This window comes from Apostichopus japonicus, chromosome 13 (genome assembly GCF_037975245.1).
Source record: "Apostichopus japonicus isolate 1M-3 chromosome 13, ASM3797524v1, whole genome shotgun sequence".
Taxonomy (NCBI): domain Eukaryota; kingdom Metazoa; phylum Echinodermata; class Holothuroidea; order Aspidochirotida; family Stichopodidae; genus Apostichopus; species Apostichopus japonicus.
This window is the reverse complement of record NC_092573.1, coordinates 13942591-13968714: the sequence shown is the minus strand read 5'-3', so window position 1 is coordinate 13968714 and position 26124 is coordinate 13942591. Positions and strand designations below refer to the sequence as shown.

Below are 26124 nucleotides of genomic sequence, written 5' to 3'. Positions count from 1 at the left end.
AACTTCATGCCCGAACGGGCTGCCATGTCCACCTCTACCAAAAGCTCTTCTAGCTTCCTCTGGTCCGGGGTCTTGAACACGTGTGTGGATGAGGCCCCTTGTTCGGCTTTTAATCTCTCCTTGGCCTCCTGGGGAATGGTTGGGCATCTGAATAGATCCTTCCATGCCTCGTCAGGTACCCTGACCGCTCTATCTGCCCTGGCCGGGAAGGCCGTCCACTTGGTCTTGTTGGCAATGGCCTCAAATCTGTCATAACAGGTTGCGTCTACTGGTATGGTAGTTTTGGGCTTATATGACGCTTCGCCGGTCGCCGTCAATTTTGATACCCGGCCCGCCTTCTGCGGTTGCGTCTCGGGTTCCTCGAACCCCAGGTGTCGTCTGAATATGTCTGCCGCCCGTGTTATTAGCTCCTGTGGGAGGGCTCCTCCTGTCACGGGTGCTTCCTCCGGTTCGTAATTGTGACCAAAGCTGTCCTCCATAGGATCGTAGTCGAGAGGATCTGGATCTATGGGCTCCCCTTCGTCCTCCAAGCCGGAAAGATTCACCGACGCTCTGCAATCCAGAGCGTCCGGGTCCGGGGCCGGTTGCGGGGCCATGGTCGATACGGGGCTGGTAGGGCCCGGTGCCACGTCGGCTACCGTGGACGTCCTTTGCTCCAGCAGGGGCCGTAGCAGGCCGGTGAGTTTGGAAAGCCAAGCTGGTTCCTCTTCCTGACGCCGTCTCGGGGACCGGCGCCTCCTCTTGGATCTTCTGTATCCATCGTCGGAAGAGTCCGAGGACTCGTCGGAGATTGGAGAGTATCTCTTCCTCTCTCTACGTCTTGGGGATCTTGTATGCGACCCCGATCTCTCCCTTCTGGGTCGGCGGGAGGACTCTCTCTCCCTACTTTCTCGGGCCGGGATCTCCGTCGGAACCCGCCTCTCCGGCTCCCTGTCCGGCTCCCTGGAACGGGACCGGCTCCGTCTCCGCGTCCCCTCGGTTGCTCTCTCTTTAGGACCCGAGCCTCCCACGGCCGGGGGGCCGCGCTCTGTGGGTCTGTTTAGCTGCGGCCCGGACTGAGACGGAGTCTCCAGCCCGGCCGAGCTGTGCCTCTGCTTTGGAGGTCTTTTCCTGGCAGGAGCCTTGCCTTTGCTCCTGCCCTTCCCTCTGGCCGTAACTGATCCGGACGTAGCCGGGGCCGTTAGGGGAATTCTTTCTCTTTCTCTTTCCTCTCTCTCTACCTCTTTCTCTCCTTCGGCCCTCTCCTGGCCACTCTCCTCCACCTCTCTCTCTACTACTCCCTCCTCCTCTCTATCTCCCGTTATTCCTGGAACCTCCGGCGCCCCGATTGCGCTCGGGATCGAGTCCAGCCTTCCCTGGAGCTTGCTACGTAAGCCCTCAAGCCACAGGTCGATGTCCTGCCACTGAGCTGGTGTAAACTTAATACACACCAGGCAGGGGTCTCGTCGAGTGCAGGATCTGCATTTTGGACAAAGGTCGTGTTCGTCCCAGGCTCTGCCTGGGCGAAACATAGAGCAGTTGATGCACTTCAATGGATTGCGTGACATGCTGAATACCCGGATTAAGGAAGATTACTTCTTAGTGAAAATGAACAACAATAGAAGCTTAACGTAAGAGGGGAGAACTAGGGAGGGAATTAGGCTTAGGTGGAGCGTAGCGTAACCTAGCAACGGTAAACAAGGTAACGCTACGGGGTGGCCTAACGTGAAAATGCAAGCTGAAACAAAAATGAGAGAGCGAGAAATACATACGAAAAAGAGTGAATATATGTGAGCAATATGAATCCCCAAAAGGGGGACGAGAGAAACTAATTGGGGGGAAGAAAGCTAGTAAACAAGCTAAGAAAACACAAAAACAACAACACGCTATAGCGTGGGGAGGAATAGGGCGGGAACCTAGGCAGTTTCGCGGAACTGCTAACCCCGCCGCAAACCAACCCGAGGAGGAAACGCACTACGAAAACAGTCCCCAAAACCCTCCCTTTTTGATAAAAAGGATACTTATCGGTCAGGAAAGGACTGTCAAACTTCTAAAGATCCGAAGCTAAAAAACTTCCGGCGATCGTCGAAGAAAACCAAGACAATTTTCCAAGGAAACTATCCACAAGAAAAATATGCGTGTAGGCACTTGGAATGGTAGAATGAAAAAGGAGGGACCGGAAGGGGGGTCCGGTCATAGAGGGCGCACAGTGTTATTTATTTACCAGGACTTTATAGGCACGGTAGAATGAGGTGCTAAGGTTGTGAGGAGACAGGTAAGCGAGGAGCGAAGTAAATTCTCAATCATCACTGCTTTCAATATTGCATGAAATGAACAACCTAGAGAGGGATTTACTGTGATTTCACTCCCAGTATATCTCAACTAACCTTCATTTCCACCCACTGAAGGGCCCATTCCCAGAGTTCCTAGAGGAAGCTAAGCTAGCTTCCTCTACTAGCTTCACTGAAGAGTCAACTGAGTGACTAAGATCATAACCTCATCAAATCTGCTATGATTAGGTCATTTAAGTTTAGTTTTCATTTTAAATTCATAGGTCAGAGGTCACATATAAGTATAGTCATCTAAGTGACTGGCTTTTCATTGTATCCACACATATTCTTAAAAACACATTTATAGCTTAGAACATCATGAACCACAGACCCAAAGTGCATTTTGGTTTGTGTGGTAATTTCAACTGTTACAAGCTGTTACTATTTTGATATTTTTATTTGTGCTGTTTACAAAAGCACTACACACTACATCTCCCTTAAGTGGCTCATAGACCAGACATGGTGCACGTCAAGGAGTCACAATCCAGTAAAGCATTGTGCGAATTATAAAGAGCACTGCACAAAGATTGATCATGGTACATCTCATTCTTGTATGTATATTAAACTGACCTGTTCCTTGGCCTGGTGTGATACTCTCATAGCTGAGAGTCTCTGCTCCATATCTGACGATCCGCTCCCTGGATTATCTGACACGTGTCCCTCCAACTCTTGAATCTAGTACAAAGATGTGGAAAGAGAGACGATACAAAGATGAGATGATGAGAGTTGAAAATAACAAAACAATATGAAATATCAACTATTTGCCACATTTTTCCTTTCAGGAGGAAATCGGTCTAAAACCATAACCCTGTGTATGAACAAGACTAACCCACCGGGCTTGTTTCACACTCAACAGATGTGGTCTTGTATCTTTCATCCATATATATTCCAGGTCATGTGTTGGCTGGCATCCCAGGAATAACGTAGAAGGAATAACATAGGCACGGTTGAAGGAGGTGCTAAGGTTGTGGGGAGACAGGTAAGCGAGGAACGAAGTAAATTTGACATATTCACAAGTGAAGCGAATTTGATGGTTATGATCTTGATTTTGCAAAAAGTACTGTAAATAATGTGGTTCTGTGTACAAAAAATTGTACAAAAACTGTCGGGCACATTTGCAGTCATGTATCAATCTGCCCATTTTACATATTATTTGTCGCTAAGCGAAATTGCCAGAAAAATGTCTTTGCTGGTGTTTCCTGCAAACCTGGTAAACCAGAACATTATCCTAACTTATTCCATTCTTCAGCCATTCTTCAGTACAAATTCATTCTTATCAGTGTATCCCACAATTTGATGAATTCTGTAACTTTCATTAAAGGTTAAAGCAATTGCACATGTGAAATTTTTATTGAGAATCTTGAGCTATTCCCCATTCACTCTGGAAAAAAATATACCAAGTCAATAACTTTAACCTTTCAGTTCATCCTCTGCCTTCCTGTCTCTCACGTGCGATGACAAATGCTAACTTAGAAGTGATCCATTTATAATCTTTCCTTCTGACTTAATCCAGTTTTTAGAAAGAGATCCTTCTGCATCATTTGTAAATATTTCAATCCATCATTTTGGCTCATTTCCTTCTATAAGTAGCAGGTGTGCTTTTAACAACCTGAGTCACCCTGGCATTGACCTTGAATGTGTTCACACCACTGGAACAAAACCTGACAAAAATGCCAGCATTGAGCATAAACTGCAAAATTAAAACTAACAATTTACAGCATGAACAGTTATCCCAGTGGAAGAATACCATGGCCATTATAGGATAGGTCAATGTGAACAATAAAAATTGGAAATGACAGTTATCCCAGTGGAAGAATACCATGGCCATTATAGGATAGGTCAATGTGAAGAATAACAATTGGAAATAGGAGCAAGCCCTCAGCATCGTTGCTTGTTCATGATTGTAATCAACGAATAACATTTGGAAGTCGTAAGCAGGAAAAAGCCCTGGGCATCGATGCATTGTTCATGATTGTAATCAACGAATAAACATTTGGAAGTCGTAAGCAGGAAAAAGCCCTGGTCATCGATGCATTGTTCATGATTGTAATCAACGAATAACATTTGGAAGTCGTAAGCAGGAAAAAGCCCTGGGCATCGATGCATTGTTCATGATTGTAATCAACAAATAACATTTGGAAGTCGTAAGCAGGAAAAAGCCCTGGGCATCGATGCATCGTTCATGATTGTAATCAACCTCAGAATGCACACACGATGCAAAGACAAAAACAGAAATTATGCAAGTAAAACTAATGAAGCAACTTGCAATTTTTTTCTTGAGTTTCTCATACAATAGCTTCTCAGGAAAATAATAAAGGCATATGACAACTTTGAAAAAATAATACAAGCAGAGCAACTGGCATGTAAACTTCTTGGGCAGTCAAAGTAAAGATATAGTTTCCATCCATTTAATAACCTAAACTGAAGCTGGCAGGTTCAAAGTTCCAAAGTTCAAAGGTCCAAAGTCGGATAATCTTGGTTAAAATAAGGCTTGAAGAGTAGGCCTACCCTGCAAGTCAGTAAATGTGTGTTTTTTGTGTTTTTTCAGTATGATTATATAACAGCTATCCATGCTAACACAGAATTACTTGAATTTTTCAAGTTTTTTCAATCGTTTTCACTTACCTTCAGTTTCAGCCTGGTATTGTCTTCTTTGTAGAGTTTCAGTTGTTTCTGCCATTCTTCAACATTTGTCGTGCTCTCCTGCAAAGCCGTCGTTAATCTGGCATTGTTGTTTTTCAGTGTCTGCAGTTCGGCCTCCCACTTCTTGGCATTGTTAGAGCTGTGCAGTGTAAAAAGGGGTGCAGTTATATACTGTCATTCATCCAATACAATAACACTAGCTACCATATCCTTTGAAGTGGCACACACTATCCACACAAGGTACATGCTAAACCCTTATGATTTTGCAGAGAATTATAATTATAAGTGCCCCCCCCCCCTCAACCATCCCTGCCTTCCTACAGTATATGTTCTGAAATGACTAGCACTGCATCAATGAAAATAAAATATTATTAAAAAAATAATAATAAGAATAATATCTCTTCTGAAGATTTATGTTCATCAGAACTAGTATTTACTTTGCTCGGCCAGATTTCTTTGACAAATTTTGCAATTTTTACTTCTAAAACTACTGCTGAATTTAAATAAAATATTAAAAAAAAATCAAATTTCAAATCCTTATCCAACATTACACAGTAACAAATGGAAAAATACAAGCAATCAACTTTAAATAATTAGAAACTGCTAACCTTTGAGCTAAAGCAATCTTGAGTCTGTCATTTTCATACTTAAGTTGAGAGTCACTTGTTGACAATATGGGTACCCCTGGATTGCTTGCATCTCCAGACGGTTGCTGCAGGAGAGAGAAAGAGAGTACAGACTATATAGAGGTTTTTGTGTACATATGTGTATCAGTGGAAACTATGCACACTTTGAACGACAGACATGCTTTCTTCATATCTTTAATTATTAACACACCTTTGAGACAAGTATGCTCCTGTGCAAAAGGTTATAACTGTTCTGACACAAAATACAATAAAAAGGCACAGAAACTATGGCAACCAATTTACAAAGATATTACATTATGTTAAAAGGATACCTAAATCTTTTCTAAATCATAAAATATGGAAATAAATCCCTTAAAATCCTGACAATATCATTCTTCATACATGTATTCATAACAGCTCATGTCACTGCCCTTGGTACAGCTCAGCTTTTCAAAGGTCAAGAGGCTGTCATAAACATTAGCACTGCTGACTGTGGTTAGCTTTATTCTCAAAGTTACCTGGGCACATATTATCATAATATTACTTCCTTGATACATAAACAGGCATACTGCATCTACTTCTTAAAAAGTAAAAGAAAATAGTATACTGTTATTATTGTACATGACTACTGTTGTGAATAGCTACTGTTATACCTGACTACTGTTATACTATTATACATGACTACTGTTATGATGAGCTACTGTTATACCTGACTGCTGTTATACTATTATACATGACTACTGTTATGATGAGCTACTGTTATACCTGACTGCTGTTATACTATTATACATGACTACTGTTATGATGAGCTACTGTTATACCTGACTACTGTTATACTATTATACATGACTACTGTTATGATGAGCTACTGTTATACCTGACTGCTGTTATACTATTATACATGACTACTGTTATGATGAGCTACTGTTATACCTGACTACTGTTATACTATTATACATGACTACTGTTATGATGAGCTACTGTTATACCTGACTGCTGTTATACTATTATACATGACTACTGTTATGATGAGCTACTGTTATACCTGACTGCTGTTATACTATTATACATGACTACTATTGTGATTAGCTACTGTTATACCTGACTACTGTTATACCTGACTACTGTTATACCTGACTACTGTTATACCTGACTACTGTTATACATGACTACTGTTGTGATTAGCTGCTGTTATACCTAACTACTGTTATACTATTATACATGACTACTGATATTATGAGCTACTGTTTTACCTGACTGCTGTTATACTATTATACATGACTACTGTTATGATGAGCTACTGTTATACCTGACTACTGTGATACTATTATACATGACTACTGTTATGATGAGCTACTGTTATACCTGACTACTGTTATACTATTATACATGACTACTGTTGTGATTAGCTGCTGTTATACCTAACTACTGTTATACTATTATACATGACTACTGTTATGATGAGCTACTGTTATACCTGACTGCTGTTATACTATTATACATGACTACTGTTATGATGAGCTACTATTATACCTGACTGCTGTTATACTATTATACATGACTACTGTTATGATGAGCTACTGTTATACCTGACTGCTGTTATACTATTATACATGACTACTGTTATGATGAGCTACTGTTATACCTGACTACTGTGATACTATTATACATGACTACTGTTATGATGAGCTACTGTTATACCTGACTACTGTTATACTATTATACATGACTACTGTTATGATGAGCTACTGTTATACCTGACTGCTGTTATATACTATTATACATGACTACTGTTATGATGAGCTACTGTTATACCTGACTGCTGTTATATACTATTATACATGACTACTGTTATGATGAGCTACTGTTATACCTGACTGCTGTTATACTATTATACATGACTACTGTTATTATAAGCTACTGTTATACCTGACTACTGTGATACTATTATACATGAATACTGTTATTATAAGCTACTGTTATACCTGACTGCTGTTATACTATTATACATGACTACTGTTATGATGAGCTACTGTTATACCTGACTACTGTTATACTATTATACATGACTACTGTTATGATGAGCTACTGTTATACCTGACTACTGTTATACTATTATACATGACTACTGTTATGATGAGCTACTGTTATACCTGACTACTGAGATACTATTATACATGACTACTGTTATGATGAGCTACTGTTATACCTGACTACTGTTATACTATTATACATGACTACTGTTATTATAAGCTACTGTTATACCTGACTGCTGTTATACTATTATACATGACTACTGTTATGATGAGCTACTGTTATACCTGACTACTGTTATACTATTATACATGACTACTGTTATGATGAGCTACTTTTATACCTGACTGCTGTTATACTATTATACATGACTACTGTTATGATGAGCTACTGTTTTACCTGACTACTGTGATACTATTATACATGACTACTGTTATGATGAGCTACTGTTATACCTGACTACTGTGATACTATTATACATGACTACTGTTATGATGAGCTACTGTTATACCTGACTACTGTGATACTATTATACATGACTACTGTTATGATGAGCTACTGTTATACCTGAATACTGTTATACTATTATACATGACTACTGTTATATACCTGATTACTGTCATATCTGACTAATGTCATACCTAAACACTCTTACACCTGACAACTTGTAAACCTATACACTGTTATACTTCATAGATACCATTATACCTGATTACTGTTACATCTGTACACTGTTATACCTGACAACACTGTTATATTTCATAGATACCATTATACCTGATTACTGTTAACACTGTTATACCTGACAACTGGTATACCTACTATACACTGTTATATTTCATAGATACAGTTTTACCTGATTACTGTCATATCTGACTAATGTCATACCTAAACACCCTTACACCTGACAACTTGTAAACCTATACACTGTTATACTTCATAGATACCATTATACCTGATTACTGTTACATCTGTACACTGTTATACCTGACAACACTGTTATATTTCATAGATACCATTATACCTGATTACTGTTAACACTGTTATACCTGACAACTGGTATACCTACTATACACTGTTATATTTCATAGATACAGTTTTACCTGATTACTGTTATATCTGACTAATGTCAAACCTAAACACCCTTACACCTGACAACTTGTAAACCTACAGTCATACTTCACAGATACCATTATACCTGATTACTGTCATATCTATACACTGTTATACCTGACTACTGTTATACTTCATAGGTAGTACTGTTATACCTGACTAATGTTATACATAGATATGGTTACCCCTGACTGCTGTTATACTTAAATAGATATTAATGCAATATTTGTACACTGTTATTTACCTAAACTAATGCTTATATACTTACCCTTGCGTGATTCCTTGGACTGCCATTGGTCTCCTTCTCCTGTACACCATTAGGTAAGGGCTTCCCTTCACCTGCTGCTTTTTTATCCGTGCCTCCTGCTAAGGCGGCTTCTTTAAGCTCGTTGAACTTCTCCACAAACTGATGAGAAAAGACAATTAACATTCTGCTTAAAATCATAGAACGTGATCAACAAATTTGTTAACGTAATCAGTGAAATATAATCAAATTCTGTGCCCCCATGGTGAAATGCGCAAGCCTAGAATTTGCCTGTTTAGTATTCCTCATCTATTTTAATTTGAAAGTTGGAAACTTTGTAATCTAATGTCAACATTTTTGAAAGTCTGTTTTTGATTCTGGTCATTTTTTTATAGCAAAAGGAGACAAAAGTCAGTCATGCAGCTCTGTCAAAATTAAAGCAGCTTTCTGTATTTGGTCGGAAAGTTTACCAAACCTACAATATTCTATAATACTTAACACATACTGTACACGTACTGTAAGTAAGTAATTAATTATTTCATTCTATTCTTAACAGTTTGTCACCAAAAAACTTTCTTAACCCCACTTTTTTTGACAGCATCACATGGAAAGTCCCATACTGTAAATAAATGCATTGCTGTATCCAACACAGACCTTTATAGTTTATTTACCCCACATGATCAATCTACTTATGGAATGCAGAATGGGACATTAACACCACATGGGGCAAAAACTTGCTAATTTCATTACGTGGTTCTGACATTGTGACAAATACCAGACATTCTTATTTGCACACTGTGGTCATGTGAAATAACATCAAATATAACTTTTAGTTCGGATAAACATTTAGTTCAACCTTTGACAGCTTTCTGTTGTTGAAATTACTTTTTCCATCCACATCTTTCATTATCTGGCATTAAAGGAGACAAAAATCTAAACATCATTCTGTGCAAATATGGCAGAGACTTCGGTGAAGAACAACGCCTCCCCCCCCCCCCCCAACAGCCACTTTGAGAACTTGCTCCATTTAGGAGTTATTATCTACATTCTACAAGTCTACAAGTCATGTCTGGTAGCTGTCATCTTATAAATCTCTGATGTCATATTGCCACTAGGATCAAATACCTTTTACTTTCTCTTTTCATATTTTCCAGGTAAAATGTTCACACTACCTGATACTGAAACCAAGGCCATCATTAGGTCATAAAGTGAAGAGGCTTCAATAGTAATATTCCCATGACAGAAAATAAAACATTGTAATAACTTAAGAAAACCACAAGAAAAATGAGGCAGTGTGGCTCAACGATGTCATATTTAGAATTGATCTAGTCTCCTTTTGTGTGAAGGAATATTAAATCTGCGATATCTCCCAAATGGAATATAGATTTTTTTTCATACGGTAGCTGTTTGGAGAAGTTGTTCGTCCGCACCTTGAGCACTCTTCTGGGTGGATATGCTCGCAATATAAATTAATATTATTATTATTCTCCCATTCATCTCTATCACATAGACTCATGATGACAGTTATGTCACCTTTAACCATTCCTACAGTAGGATTAATTAATTAACCATTCATACAGTAGGTTATGTTAACCCTTACATAGCAGAATAACTTGCTCTTTACAACTCCATTAAATTCAACAATGGGATATGTATCATTGAAGGAATCATTATCCGGCAATGTGTAAATATCTAATTAGCATATATATATATCTTGCTCTCTGTGAATCAGCAATGCAAATGTCACTGAATATTAAACATACTGTATCTCTATACACTCATTATTCCGTAATGTTTAAAACCCAGAACAGCTAACTGTATATTCCCCATGACACCTTCTTCGGTGAGCGTGTCGCAGATAGAGTGCACTCTAATAGCAATTAGAATGCCACCAATTCGGTGAATATTAATATACAGTAGTACCACATAGTAAGCCCAATACTGAAATGTTAGGAACAAAACAGAAAATGTCTTAATTTTTATGTCATTATGAATAGAATATATGCTTAGTACACTTTTGGTAATATTTGTGCTACAATGTTACAGAAATACAACAGTACTGTACGTGTATCAACAGTTTGTATTACAGTCAGTAATCTTGAATATGACCAATTTATAATATAATGAATCTGATATGAACAATCATTCAAAACATACAAGATTTGTAATGCCACTCAGAGATTAGGTTGCAAAGTTGAAAGTTCACTACTCCTCAAAAGAAAGCAAAACCTAACAAAATCCTTACTTTACCATTAAAAGTGATCATGAGTCATATCCTGCTAGACTCGCGGGCTCGATAAAATATAATTTTACCTGAGAACGAAGCAATAATTTCTAATATTAATCTACGAAGGGACCACTTTTTAAGAAAAGTCATCCAAGATGAGCCTGGGGCACCCATGAAACCCAACGACTCGATCCACTCCAAGTCCAACCACATTGCCTTTGATACTTACAGTAGTCCCTTTGAATGGGAATATATACTGCACTGTATGTTTTTAATTGAAGTTAAAGGTTGAAGAGAGATCTTCACTGTGCATACATGGTGAACAGAAACAGATTCTACACATGATCTCATCCAGGTGTTACCTCTACCAAAGGAATCCTCTCTGTGAAATTATTCACTATCTGAGTATACATATAAGCCGTGTGTGCAAATGCTGGTTGATTTGCAATGATGCATCGATATAGACATCCTTTATAATAATAAAAATAATAATAAATGATACTTATATAGCGCCAAATCAGTAGACAAAAGTCACTGCTCAAGGCGCTTTACAAAGAAAGCAGATTAATTTACAAAAGAACAAGTGAAAAGATGGGTCTTAAGTAGACTTTTGAATGTAGAAAGTTTAGAGCATGTTTGAATGTGATCTGGTAACTTGTTCCAGAGGTAAGAGCCAGAGTATTCGAAGCTTCTGTAACCATACTGTAGGTCTTCAAGCGTGGTTTAGGAACAGTTAAATACAGTTTGTTGGAGGAATGAAGTGTGCAAGTCGGAATATATGGCAAGAGAAGTTGCGACAGGTACACAGGCTGTTCCAGATGATGAGCACAAAAGGTCAGAATAAGTAGTTTATACTTTATACTAACAATTCGGTTCCGTTGAGGCAGAAAACAACAAGTGAAGATTTCATAAAGACACTAGCATCTTCACCTTGATGAAAATTCGATAAAAGGAAGCTATGAAGAACCAATCCCGAGCCAACGATCAAAGAAATCAAACTTGTAGAAGTGATTGCTAGGCATACTGTAGCTCATTACTAATGTTTTTTAAGTAAAGCACATGTACCTCTAAAAGTGTCAAAATTCAATATTTCTGATACCTGTTGTAATCTTCAGTAATGTTATCACAAGAATAAAAACTTTCAATCTATGGTACAATGCAGATAGTATTTTGCCACTAACAGTATAGTGTATTGTAAAAGACCAACCTGTAATTGATGAGCATTAAAATTCATAAACTTACAGCTTTGGATTCCTTTGTGTCAATTTTAAAGCTTAAATATTATATTAATCACGTAAGAGCTCCAACAGAACAATTATTTTACACAAAGCCATAGTAGATTTCACATGTATATATGTCATGAGAAATAAAAAAAAAATTAAGAAAAATATATAAAATAATAATAGATTTCACAATTTTATTGATCAACATTCTATTAACAAAAGGGGCCCTTGGGGAAACATTTGCTATATCATGAAATCAAGTAAGCCTTTTACATGAAATGTTTAAACAAACCATTAAAGGTGTGAATGAAGTGCCTCATATTTTAGTAATGTGGTTTCGATTTTTGGAAAGGTTCGTCATTTCAACTCTCTCTCAGCTAGTATTTGCATGGTGATAAAGACTTACAGGATTGTATGGACTTAAAGGACTAGAGCCATGTACTGGGTTTGACTCCTACACATTTCAAACCCTGCAATCTAAAGCAAACGAACATCTCCTAGGTCCAGGTAACTTTGCGACTGTCAAGGCAAAGTGTTGATATTACTGTAGCTTCAGAGGAGAGCCATGTAAATCTCAAGTTCCTAATTTCTTGAGATACTCAGCATTAAATTATTGCAGTACTGTATTTTACAAAGGCAGCTTTATGAGATGCATAATAAAATCAAAACAGGCCTCTTTTTAGTTAAATTTGATTTAAGTTTGAAGTTGGATTTATAATCACTTCATATCTTTCTCTTGTTATCAACTCATCAATACTGTGAGATATCATATCGATCATGATTCACAAACGCATCATCATAAAATTAGTCAGAAACATCGACAGGAAATCCTGCCTGACAAACAAGTTCCATCGACACTCGATACTTCCCAAACCCGACAGCCTTTACTCCAAGCCGAAAAGCATCGGTCAGAGTAAACTCAGACCCAGGTCATGAATTCTTGATTAGATTTACCACTCATTAAAAGTGTAATGGAGAAACAGACAAACCCTGCTGGGATTAACAATAAAGACTAAACATGACAAGTAATATTTAACATAAACTATGGGGAACTTATCTCGGGCGAGGGAAGCTGATTCACTTCAATGAATCAATGACATGGACTTCTGAATAATTAACAGTCAGAGCAAAACGTTGTAGCTTGGACCCATCTATTCAACAGATTTTAAACTTCTTTTCATGAATGAATTGTTGATATGAATCTTACAACGTGTGAATATGAATCTTTCAACTGAGCTTATTTCTACCAGCAATCTAAACCAGGGCTGATCTATATAGAAAGTTTGTCTCAACATTTGCTTCTCTCGATGAAATTGTGGCATGGCTCAACTGGGCCCATCAAGTACACTAGGAGGCTAGATGTTTTCTACTACTGAAGTTTCTACTACTGAATCTTGGAACAACACGCAACCATCCCTAAACTACAGACACAAAGAGAGATTGTATCCTGATTGAATTCATTGGTTCACAGGTTTCTTGTCCTGTACATACAGTAAACACTGTAAATATGTTACTAATTCATCATGAACGTCTAACATACTAAGAGATTCCACATTAAATGGCCTACTGTAGCTTATATTACAAACAATGCTAGCATCATTTAGTTGATTTTGATATTTAAGCCTCATTTATGCATTCCACTAAAACACATGTCATGAACTGACAGCTCTGTAACTCTACGTTTTTTTCTTTTTGTTGGTAACTATCATGTAATCATGAAGATGTACTCTTCAGCTAAAACTTGATCAATGCATGAATAAAGACTGAGCCAAAAAAAAACCCATTGTTTTTAGACTGTCATGAACTGAATGCATAATGAGGCTTTAATGTCTTAAAACAATAAATGTTCCATGACAGTATGACACATCAAGGTTAATTCAAATGCAATTAGTAAGACAATTAAGATAAATTTTCCCATAACATACAGTAAGGAAATTATCACAAAAAGTGAAAGTGTTGGACCAAATACGAAACTTGCTTAAAACTAGGGATTTCTTTTTGGCAGAAGAATTCAGGTACAGTAGGTGCATCCTTAGATTGGGATTAATAAGAGTCTTGATAATAATCTGCATAAAATATTGAGGCTGTGAATGTCATTTTAACTAACTATTAATTTAATTAGGTTAATTATCAGTGAAGTGCATCCCTTTGGTGATGATGGATTTACTCTATGCTAAATTTGCATACACAGCAATTTACTAAATTAAAATTGAGAGCAAAACTAACTAACTAACTAATAAAAACATAGTGGGGAAGGGAATCAGGGCTGAATCGTTTTAGAAAAGAAAAAAAAAAAATAGTTGCTTTGATTTCAAAATTATAAGTATATCTACACAGTAATGCCAGACTTGCCTTGATCAAAAGCAAACGAGAATAACTTTTAGTGCTACTGTAGATTAGATGCAAAGTTCTGTTATTTCAGACTTTAGCATATAGCAAAGAAACTTTCAATTATATATAAATAGACTATTTTTCCTGTGCCAATTGTTCAAATTAACTTCTACAGTATGTACGTAGCCAATTAAAACCTTTTTTAATAATTCAAACTTTGTTAATAATTTCCTATATCAATTTTATTTTTAATTGATCATTAACTAAAAATTTGTAAAATTGACAGACCATTTGGTCACACTTTCCTATTCTATGGTTCTTAAGGAAGTTTAGTCTGTAATCAGTACAGTGACAATACATTGCAATGATTTTGTGAGAAATAGGAATAAGTAAAGGCACATGTCACCGAGTCTAATATGTAATTAGGGGATAAATACGAGGGGAACCGGTCTTAAATTTGATTTTAGACCGATGATGCCGTCATCGAGGAGGCTGAACGGACCGAGGCGATAGTCGAGGTCCTCTGCCCTTCTCGATGACGTCATCAGAGGTCTCAAATCAAATTTCAGACCGGGTACCCTTGTTTTTATCCCCATTCACAACTGACCCTCACAAATGTTAGAAAACGGCATTTTTTTGCTAATTTTTGCTGATCTGTATTTAATTCTCCTTATGCCTCCCTTGATCTTTTTCCTGAATGATGTAATAGTCACCTCATGTAAAACAGCATTTTCTTCCGACGAACATTAAGAGCGAAAAAATACGAATGAAGCAGTGTCGTTTGGTCTTAAATTTTTGTAGTTTAATCAATTCAAACACTAAAAAATGGAGGGAAATGCAAATTGAATAAGAACAGATGAGCACATTTCTAAAGATAACATTTTAAAACGTTTTTTTGACCTACCAGGTCAAATTGCGCAATAAACAGATGCTGGGTTGTGTGTGTTCTGGAAAGTCCGTAAACGCTACAACAGTTAGGCTAGCAACGTTGCCTGTTGCTAACATTCTTTTGAGTAGAACTTGTCTATCCCTGGTCGGTAGATGAACCGTTCAAATAAACGTTTACTGGGCCTGAGAATGAGCAGTTTTTGAAGAGGTTCCGAGCCCCATTGTTCGACAGGTTTGTACTTGTAGTAACCGCAGTGTTATTGCGAGTCTGACAGATCGCTAGGCCTAGTCCCTGGTTAGTCATGTCGTTACTGCTAGTAGTAGTGCTAACGTTATTATTAGGCTTAGCGAAAAGGTTTCTTCTGTTAGTGTCAACATTGGACGCTTTACGCTTCGGTTCTTCGTTGAAGCACCTCGATAAGGTTGCTGACATTGACTCAAGCTCAAAATTAAGCTCAAAATTAATCCCTAAGTCATTCATGTTACTCAAAGTATTTAGCTGGATGATTTAAGAAGTACGTTCAGTGTGTATTGAGACTCGGTGTGTGTGTGAAAACATATACAGCACTACTGCTGTAACTAATTGCAAGTAGGTACAGTATACTGTACAGTATTCCTTTGCAATTTGGAACATATCTTTGCCAATAAACATATTTGTATATATACTCATGGCAACGTTACACCATGTCTTCATTTCTTTTAATTATGACTTCATGATTGCCACGGCAACAAACCAGTGTTTGTCTAACATTTCGATCCTGAAGTAATTCTCCTCTCTATACACTTGACCAGTCTCGAATCGCATTCGAGACTGGTCCAGTATACAGAAAGTTGGTTTAGGCATTAATGAATGCTACATGTATATTAAATCATATTCATGACCATCTAGAGGTTTCCATATTTATTCCCCCCCCCCCCCCATCCTATTCTGACATCCCTCATTTCTGCCTTTGACTATTAATCAGTAGACTTTAAACGATACTGGTTTTTTCATGGTTCTGACTCTTTCTCATAAAATTCCATGACTTTTCCATGACAAACGATTTAAAAATACATTTCCACTGATCTTAACCATAGCGAATGAGATTGAACATTCCTTTGGTGAGAAATAAACACTCAGGTAATAAAAACAAACTTGAATGAAGTCATTCCGTTTTCCATGACTATTTTATTTATTTTTTTACTGTGAACTTTACAGGCTTGAAATTTGATTCCCAATGTTCCATGACTTCCACATTTCCTGTGACTTGTGGGAACCCTGTTTTGCCAGTTGTTTGACTAGCAATATTCTTGCCATCAAATATACTTGAAAAGAAAATAATTGCCATTTTTGTTGCAAATTAGCAAAATCATGACATTTTCCATGCAAATTGATTTTAAAGTTCCATGACTTTTCCATGACTGCGCATGGGAAACCCTGCTGTGTGGTTGCTGTATCACCATTCTTCCCATCACATGCACATAAACAGACAGTAAGTCTGATAGCTACATCTATAAAACATCAGACTCATCAAATCTTGAAAGAGCACTGTATGGTTTACACTTTTCAAACCCATGAGCAACATTTGCTAGACCTATCACACTTTCGGAGTTGATGTACAAAGCCTAGTTTAATACCCTATGTAGCCTAGGCTAATAACCTACAGTACTGCAGCCTAGTCAGGGGCTCAGGGCTGAAGTTCTTATTAAATAGACTAATTAACAAGAAGTACCAAAATGTTCTACATACATTGTTGGGCTAGAAGAAAAACTGAATATGGTGGGAAGCAGACTGCTGTTATAAACAGCAATTTGAAATACATTTTTAGTTCCTTTAAGATATTTTTCATACAACATTTATATACCTTATGCAAATCATGCAATCAAAGGTCATGACTTTGCACAATAGTCTCACACAGAGCTTTTTTTTTATCCTGAGAGCCATTCTACATCAAGGACATGTACTTCATAATGTCATTTATACCAGTGAATGTTCATGTGTAAAGTATACAGTACTTATACAGTACAGTACAGGGTAATAAAGTGAACAAGCCCTTTGGCTAATATAAACAAGGCAGTCAATGTTATGTGACAGATCTCTCAACTTGATCAATCAATTATACATCTTGATGCTAAAAGCATGAAATTTGAACAACAAGAAAAATAGCTAACATAACAACAGAGTCCAACACTGCCTGTTTTTCCAAAAAATTCCTCAAATACCTCTTTTCATGTTTGGACAAAGTCTGGTGGGAGATTAGGACATTCTCTCCTACAGATATAAGCATTACAATAACATTTACAGAAAGGAAGCATTGTACACAAAGTTTGCATCATTTACAAAAATACATGAGATATTTTTAGGTCTATACATTTTTTCACCATGATAACCTCAAATTACCTTAGGCTTTCACCAAAACAAATGGCTTCTTGTATTCAACGGGTGGGGGGGGGGGGGGAACAGTTATCAATGCAATGATACATTGGTCATAGAAATGTTACCAGATTTTCCTCTGTGGTACTCATTTGTTAATTTCAGTCTCCTAGTACTTTACCTGTGCATTAAATATAAAACCCAACTGGACTACAGTATATATAAGCATAATTTATAAAGCCTGATGTTATGTCTAGGGTTCAAAGGTCATATCTGTTCGCAATGTGCGCACACGCATTACTGTATGTGGGGCGATTGCTTAGACTACAGTACAGTATACTTAGACAGTATACAGTAGTTACATAATCGTCACCAGATTCTACACTTTCTTTTAACTAGAGCACCAATGGTGCAGAAGCTCATACCTTTTCGAGCTGAAAAATGTAGGGCCCACAAAACCAATTTTGGGCCCGTGAGGGATAACCCCCCCCCCCCCCCCTCCGTTAGCAGAATCCTGGCCACACCACTGGCTATAATTCCTATTTTCCCCTTTAAATCCTATTTTACCCACTCTCTCAAACAATACCACTGGCCTACCCTATTAAACTTTCTCCCCTCTACCTTAGCAGACATAACAAGCACTCCCTACAAGACATAACTTCACAAGCTGCCTACATACCTCAGGCTCAAAGACTTCTAAGAATCGGCAAGTGCTGATTGGCTATAGGGCTCTCATGCTTACAGTTCAACAGTTAATAACAACTCCCAGTCCTGCTTTAATTCCACTAACATCCTCTGCAGAGCTTAACCACAAATGTAAACAAACACTGCAGGGACTGGGAGACAAATTAAAGGAGCTTTGGCAAAAAGTGAAGGCTCAGATTTTTTTAAACAATGGGGATTAATTGTAATTAATTTACTTTTGACCAAAAATTTTTAGGCATCACCTTATTCATACACAATCCAACAATCATCAGTTCAACTTTGAATATGATCCATCAAAATATTGAGGAGATTGAGATATTTGAAAATATTACAAAGAATGACCCCCGATGGCCCCCTAAATGACCTTTGACCTCAATTTTCCGAACACCCCTCGTAACTCTCATCTCGAGGAACATTGTGACCAAGTTTCATTATAATTGGCCATACACTGTACGAACAGGAGCAATTTGAAAATATAGGGCCGCGGCCCGGGCCACAAAAGACCCCTTGTTGATCTTTGATCTCAAATTCATGAACACCCTGAAGGTAAAACTACCATAGCACTATCGTGACAAACCCTCAACATTGTACTGTTGGAATCTGTAGGAGAAGAAGCATTTTGCGTATTTCCACAAAATGGCCCATTACGGCCCACAGGTGACCTTTGACCCCAAATTTTGGACCATCTCTGATGACCCTATACCCAATGGTCCTTGTGTCCAAGTTTCATGAAATTCCATCAAACACTGTGCGAGTGGGAGAGGTTTTACCAATTGTTGACGGATAGAGTGATAGAGTGATAGAGTGATAGAATGATAGAGTGATAGAGTGATAGACGCCGCACTGTAACAATAGCTCACACCAGCATGCTGGTATGAGCTAATAATTATCGGCATGAGGCTGAGTACCCAGCTACTTGACAAGAAGAAATAGATATTTAAACACAGCTGGCAAATAGTGAGTGAGTGGAAATAGTGAGTGGAAAAATCTCAAATCCTAGGCATTTACCATTTATGGACAAAATCCGAAGGAAAAAATATGTGATCCAGGCATTTTGGAGGGTAGAATGAGAAGGAAGGGCATTGACCGGAGGGGCCGGTCACAATGTAAAACGGTTACCAGGACATGGTTCGGTGGAACGAGGGTGCTAAGTTTGTGGGGAGACAGGTAAGCGAGAAGCAGCTGGCAAACAGTGAGTAACTCAAGGTGATTCTAGTAAGGGGGGGGGGGGGGGGAAGCAATTGGTAAAAGTGCATAAACCCACTTCTTCAAGGAAATACAATTACCCCAGCATTTATCAATCTGGATGGGACGTTTTATTTTCTAAAAGTGTGAAGTGGCACTTTCAAAGATGAAAGAAGGAACTTAAAACTGTCTGACTGTTATACTTTGTCTAGTAAATTTAGAGGTGAATGAAAAGTAAAACTCCTTTGACACGCGACTGGCATTCTTGTCTGTTTCTGATGTTTGGCTTTGTTCCGTGAGTAACTGACGATCTTCCTCAACGACTGCAGATTCACAGTAGCTAGAGTTAAAGTGATTTCTCTCAACGTCAAATATATTGAAATGTTTGGTACAAGACTGTTTGTTTGTTGTATTAATGTAGATCTTGTTAAATCTTAAGAAAGTCTGTTTACTTTTGTAAACCAAATAGTTCTCACCATTGACATCCAACAGTATCATACAAGAGGTCTCTAGCCTAGCCTACATTGTATAAAAGATTCTGGGCTAAAGGTGTCATTGTCATTTATCGTTCAGGTTAAGGATCAATTAAAACTGCCTTTCTGCAGAAAGTAACATTTCACAATCTGACTGACGTCATTGAAATGCAGTCAAAAGTGAAATGCGGTTATAAAGAGGCAACTGGTTCCTTTCTGGAAAACCTTATTCCTGACTTTCTTTTTTATGATAAGAGAAAATGACAGTGTGGGCAAAGTACAAGTGACAGAACATCATTGAAATGTAAATCTGTGTGAAAAAAAATATTAAACAAAAAACTTTGTACACATCTATCTCCTGATGTTCTGATTATTGTAGGCAAGATAATGTTGCTATAATTTGGATCTTGTCTGAAGACAAATTTCTACTTTTAACTGCTGATGGGGCCCTCTATGAAAGCCCGAAATCAACAGAGGGAGATGTCATATCGGTCTCATCTAGTTTTGACAAAAACTTGACAAGTTGCAGTCCCTGTCATGCAAGCAAACCAGCAAATAATCTATCTGGTTTACTAGCAAAATTCTATACAAAATGGGAAAATAGTGATACAAGCGCAAAAATGTACGGGAGTCTTTGTACAGAGTTATCTTACAATGTTGTTGACAAAGTTCTGTTATAACTGCTACACAACTGTATTCCCTGCAACTGATGTGCTGTTAATTCTTTAGATTAAAGAATGACCTATTGTTCATTATCCAAAATAAATTTGCATAGTACACCTATGACCAAATTTTCCCAACCCACATCAATTTGTATGATGACATTTGCACTACCCACAACACTTTTGTATAGTTATTAAGAAATGACAAACATTTTCTCTTTCCAAAACAGGATAGAAACATTATGACCAAATTTTCGTTACGCACATCAGATTCGTATTTAATTAAAGTGTGACCACACTTCCTGTGTCCACATCAGATTTTGAAATCTTACCTATTTTCACTTTTTGCTTTGAACCCATTCAACACTAAGGTATGACTGGATTTAAACTTTAAAAAAAAAGTTTAGAACTTAGCTTTAAAGCTAACATACTATTGGTATAATTGTCCCTTCAATCTAACAACATAAAACAGATGACACTTCCTAAACGACAACAAAGTTAATTATGAGGGACCTACATAATGTCAATCCTTTGATCTTCCAAGTTTCTGAAAGAGGACATAGTAGTTAGGCTTTATAAGCAGTTGGTTAGGCCTCATCTGGAGTATGCTGTACAGGCTTGGAACCCAAATTTGCTAAGGATAAGGAAGTACTCGAAAAGGTCCACAGGAGGGCTACTAGGATGATCAGTTCCTTAAAGGGTGTTCCATATTATAGGCGGTTACAACTGTTGAATCTCACCACACTGGAGCTTAGGAGGTTACGTGGTTGTCTTGATTCAGGTTTTCAAGATTGTGTATGGTTTTGATAATTTATCCTTCACAGACTTTTTCATGTTTGCTAATAGTAGTTGTACCAAAAGTCATTGTCTTAAACTCCAAAGTAGGATTAATATTCGGCATAACATTTTTTCTAATAGGTTGTGAATGAGTGGAACAGTTTGCCTGAGAAAGTTGTACTTGCAAGTAGTGCGAATGGGTTTAAGAATGCTTTGGACAAGCACTTTGAGCATTGACATCTGGTCTGATTTTTTGTGTCCTCAGTTTTTTTTCTCTCCTATAGGGTCCTTGGTGGGGACTTGAGTGTTCCTCCTGATCCTTTTTTCTACTAATCTAAACTAAACTAAACTAAGTTATCTTCTTGAACAAACTACTAAGCTGTTAACCCTACTTAACTGTAGTGTGAAAAAGAACTGGACCAGAGACTTTCTGAGGAAGTCCTTCCTTCAAAGACCATTCAAAGCAGGGTCTGGTCATTGAGGGCTGCACGGTGAGAGTGCTGACTTTGTGAGGAGACACGTAAGCATAAATACATGTAACAACAGTCTACAAGCTTAAACCTAACCTTTAATCTCACCTTGTTAAGCTCTGCCTCTGAGCCAAACCCTAATCCGTAAACTGTGTTGGCTCGGCTGTCCGCCCACTGACCAAACTTCTGGGATGTCTTTGTGAACATCATGTTGGTAGTAATGATGCTATTAATGATAGCCTGAGTAATGAAAGAAAATCAAAACATTCATGAATGTAAGTAACTGGAACGTATGGAACATACCAAGTTAGAAGTAAAATTTAGGCTTGAACATGTCAAAACTATTGGCCTGTTCACATCACTCAGCAGCAGCATTATTTTCATATATATGTAACGTTGTAACTTCATGATCCTGACCACTGGTGCCTAACTCGTACACCAGGAAATATCTAATTATCTTCTAACTCATCTGAAAATGATACTGTATTTATGTATTTATACAATATGTATCCTTTGCTTGTGCGTCACTTTGCATCAAGTGTTTTCAAGTGTTGTCAAGTGTTTGTGTCACTGGTATCAAGCATAAGTCATGCTTCAAAGCTGTCACGCCTACCCCATATGGATTCCAAGACACAATCCTTGTATTCATTTGTAAGGCTAACATTACACAAGAACCATCAATAAATATTACAGACAAATCACTGAAGTGAATTGTCAGTCATATCGGAGAGAAATTTCAACTAATCAGATAAGATGTTTTTGGATATGTCACATGAAAACTATATAAGAAATGTGTGCAAAATTATGCAAAGTTAGCCCACATAAAAATTTAATTATCATTTAAGTAACAACTTGTTAACATCAAAACAAACAAGCTTGCCTTCCAACACAGTCAGAACAAGTACTGTACATTTATAACTTAAATAGTTTAAGTTGTTGTCTTTTACCTTTGATCCATCCACGCTAATGATCCTGAAACTGTTACGTGTATTGTCAAAGAAGAATGACACAGCCACAGCCTGTTTACTGGCTGGGAGCCAGCTCTTCTTGCTGACCGGGTCAATCTGGAAGACATGAGCTCTTGAAGTGAAGAGCGGTTGTTCGCTACACAAGGAGTAAGAAAGAGTAAACATGAGTAGTGCAGTATTATAGACTGATCCTGATTGATTGTAAGACACCCTGGTTCCTGGGAGGACGGCAATGACCTCTGCAAGGGTCGTGGGAGGGGGGACTGGGGAGGAGAGGAGGGGAAAGGGCACGAATGTACCAGAAAGTTCTTCGATACTGTACTCTAGTGCTGATAGTGGTATTCAATTAATCGCCAGTAACTGCCACTACACTTTGGAAGTTTGATTAATCACGCTCAAAACCTAAGTTGCGATTACTGGACTACAAGCTAGCACTACACATAATCTGCAATTGAAAAATAGCCTAAGCTATCAAAAACAACACTAATTAGCAGTTTGTCAGCAAATAACGCAAAAGTATACAGGTTCTCACAATGCTACCCTAGCACCTGCTCCGGTAAGATTCATGCCTTTGCTTGTCAGTAATTGTAAGCAGAGCAATGCGATTAATCGACTACCAAAGAAAGAGTCGACTTTCAGCACTATACTGTACTCCCTGAGTCATTCATCACAAATATCTTCTATACAAAGCTAATGATGATAATTAGGAACATGACATGAACAGCCACATATCACATACTGCACTTATATATCAATTTCACTTTCTTTTCACACTTTTTAGTAAAAGATTAAACATAGCAATGGGTGTTTTCCAGAAGGAAATGTGGTTGTACTACTATGTTGATGTAACTAACATGAAGGATGATATACTGTACATACAGTACTGAACTTATCTTTTATACCAATAGAAACTGTGTAAACATTACCATAATCTGCAAGCTCTTCTCACCTTAAACCAAGTTTGAGCAGCTTGATAGCTTTCTCTCCAGACATACTGTTTTTACAATGTATCCAGCTCTGTGTGCTTTCTATCCTATTACGATACACAAGCACTGCACTGTAGGTAAATCACTGACTTCTTTGCCTGCTTCTCTCAAGTCATACTGTACTGTACGGGGTTCACAGGCCAGCCAGTCTTCTACGAAGACACTAGCAAATCACTTTCACAATCGCCTCCTTTTTAATGGCACTTCAACACAGTTTCAAAGGTAACAATGCTGACCAAATTGTAATTACCCATTCATCTTGTTACTAAATTACTACAGCTGCTGTGTGCACTTTCCTGAATCTTGGAGAAATTGTGCTTTTGTGCATGTATATATCCTTGCTAGATTCACTATGTAACCACAAAATAGCTGAAAATTCTTTCGATTCTGAAGGAAAAGAAATTTGTTACTTGAGAAGTATTGGCCAAGACCTTACTTCCTGTTGTAAATTGAGCTTCGCAGTAATCACTATGAGAGAATGATAAGGAGGAAGAAGCTAACCCACCCCATTCATGTACCACAACTCCTCATTATGAAATTGAGCAATATCGGATAACACATATTTGAGCTATCATGAGGCATTAAAACCTTTGGGGGTTTTAAGTTCTGCTCTTTAGCAAAGCAAAATCTGACAAGAGCAAACAAAACTCATAATAAAAGTTTCAACTGACATTAATTAAAGCAGAGACAAAGACACTCATTATTTTCCAATTTCATTTCCCTCCAGTATAAAGTAAACCACATCCAGGGTATTCCTCATCCATAACCGCAAACATCATTTATGTCATCTTCACAACCAGAACTAAGATTATTTAAAAAAAAAGGTTGAACATCTATACTGTAAATATTGTCCCATAGTTTTGGACAGAGTACTATACAGTAACGCTTGTAATTATACGATCCTTCAGAATAGAAAACAACTGAGTGGAACTTTCCAATGCTGTTTAGCTTTAGAAATTTGTATCCAAGTTTCCATAGTACTACGGTATATATGTGAATACCTGTGTACTTAGAGCAAGTCTAGTGAGTGCAGCATCATTGAAATCTGAATGTGCTGCGATATACCGTACAGCCAGCACGAAGTGAATGAACCCAGTCCTAAACATAACATGTATACAGATTAATGTTGGTGTAATTGTATACAGTATTGTAAACAAAGAAGTCTTGTCCTGTTTTGAAAAGGGTCACATCCTACTAAAGTGTTCCTTTCGATATGATATGAGTATCCTGTAACAAGTAACTTAATACCATATATACCTTACAGTGTTAAATCATAACCATGTTTGTACATATACTGAATATATCTGTACAACGCAGCACACTCTGGCACCAGCAATTGCTTCTAAAGTTTCAAGATATACTTTTCATCCTAGAGTGGATTTCGGAGATCATCTGAGTCCTTTAAGATTTCGGCATTTTCAGTGCAGCATTAAGAGATCATGCAGAGAAAACTTCAACTGAGAAGAACAGAAGATTTTATGGAGGAAATGACTTTAACTTTATATTTCCAGAGCAACATGGGAAGGTGAGAAACTCATAATGGACTTCTAATGTTGGTAGTAAGTTGGCTAATCCAATGTACATCTCACTTATCTAGGTTGAATTAGTACAGAGTATCCTAATACTTGAAAGTTCAAAACTTTTTAGTTTAACTTTAATGTTTGTCAACTTTCTCAAAAATCATGTGTAGTGCTCAGCTTTACTTGTAGTACGGCTATACTGATTGACGTACTGGTTGACGTACTGGTTGTAGTACTGGTTGTAGTACGGCTATACTGGTTGTACAGTAGGACAGCTATACTGGTTGTAGTAGGGTTATACTGGTTGTAGTGGGGCTATACTGGTTGTAGTACGGCTATACTGGTTGTACAGTAGTACAGCTACAGTATACATGTTGTAGTAGGGTT

At 37.8% G+C, this 26124-nt stretch overlaps 2 protein-coding genes across 5 annotated transcripts in view; one reads left to right on the top strand and one right to left on the bottom strand.

Annotated features, from left to right (window-relative positions):
• The window catches only part of LOC139978350 (homer protein homolog 2-like), a 63354-nt gene that overhangs the window by 15943 nt on the left and 21287 nt on the right, over nucleotides 1–26124 (bottom strand). For 2 of the 3 annotated variants that reach the window (XM_071988482.1, XM_071988483.1), the window contains exons 3-8: nucleotides 23211–23367; nucleotides 22372–22503; nucleotides 8994–9131; nucleotides 5561–5664; nucleotides 4935–5091; nucleotides 2880–2984 (exon numbers count right to left, since the gene is read on the bottom strand). In XM_071988482.1, coding sequence (XP_071844583.1) covers nucleotides 2880–2984; nucleotides 4935–5091; nucleotides 5561–5664; nucleotides 8994–9131; nucleotides 22372–22503; nucleotides 23211–23367 — 793 coding nt within the window. Of the gene's footprint in view, nucleotides 1–2879; nucleotides 2985–4934; nucleotides 5092–5560; nucleotides 5665–8993; nucleotides 9132–22371; nucleotides 22504–23210; nucleotides 23368–24180; nucleotides 25294–26124 lie in introns of those variants that run through there. The other variant, XM_071988481.1, reaches the window with a different exon arrangement.
• The window catches only part of LOC139978349 (monomeric sarcosine oxidase-like), a 37031-nt gene continuing 36429 nt past the window's right edge, over nucleotides 25523–26124 (top strand). For both annotated transcript variants that reach the window (XM_071988479.1, XM_071988476.1), the window contains exon 1: nucleotides 25523–25742. The gene's annotated coding sequence lies outside the window, so the exon portion shown is untranslated. The remainder of the gene's footprint in view (nucleotides 25743–26124) is intronic.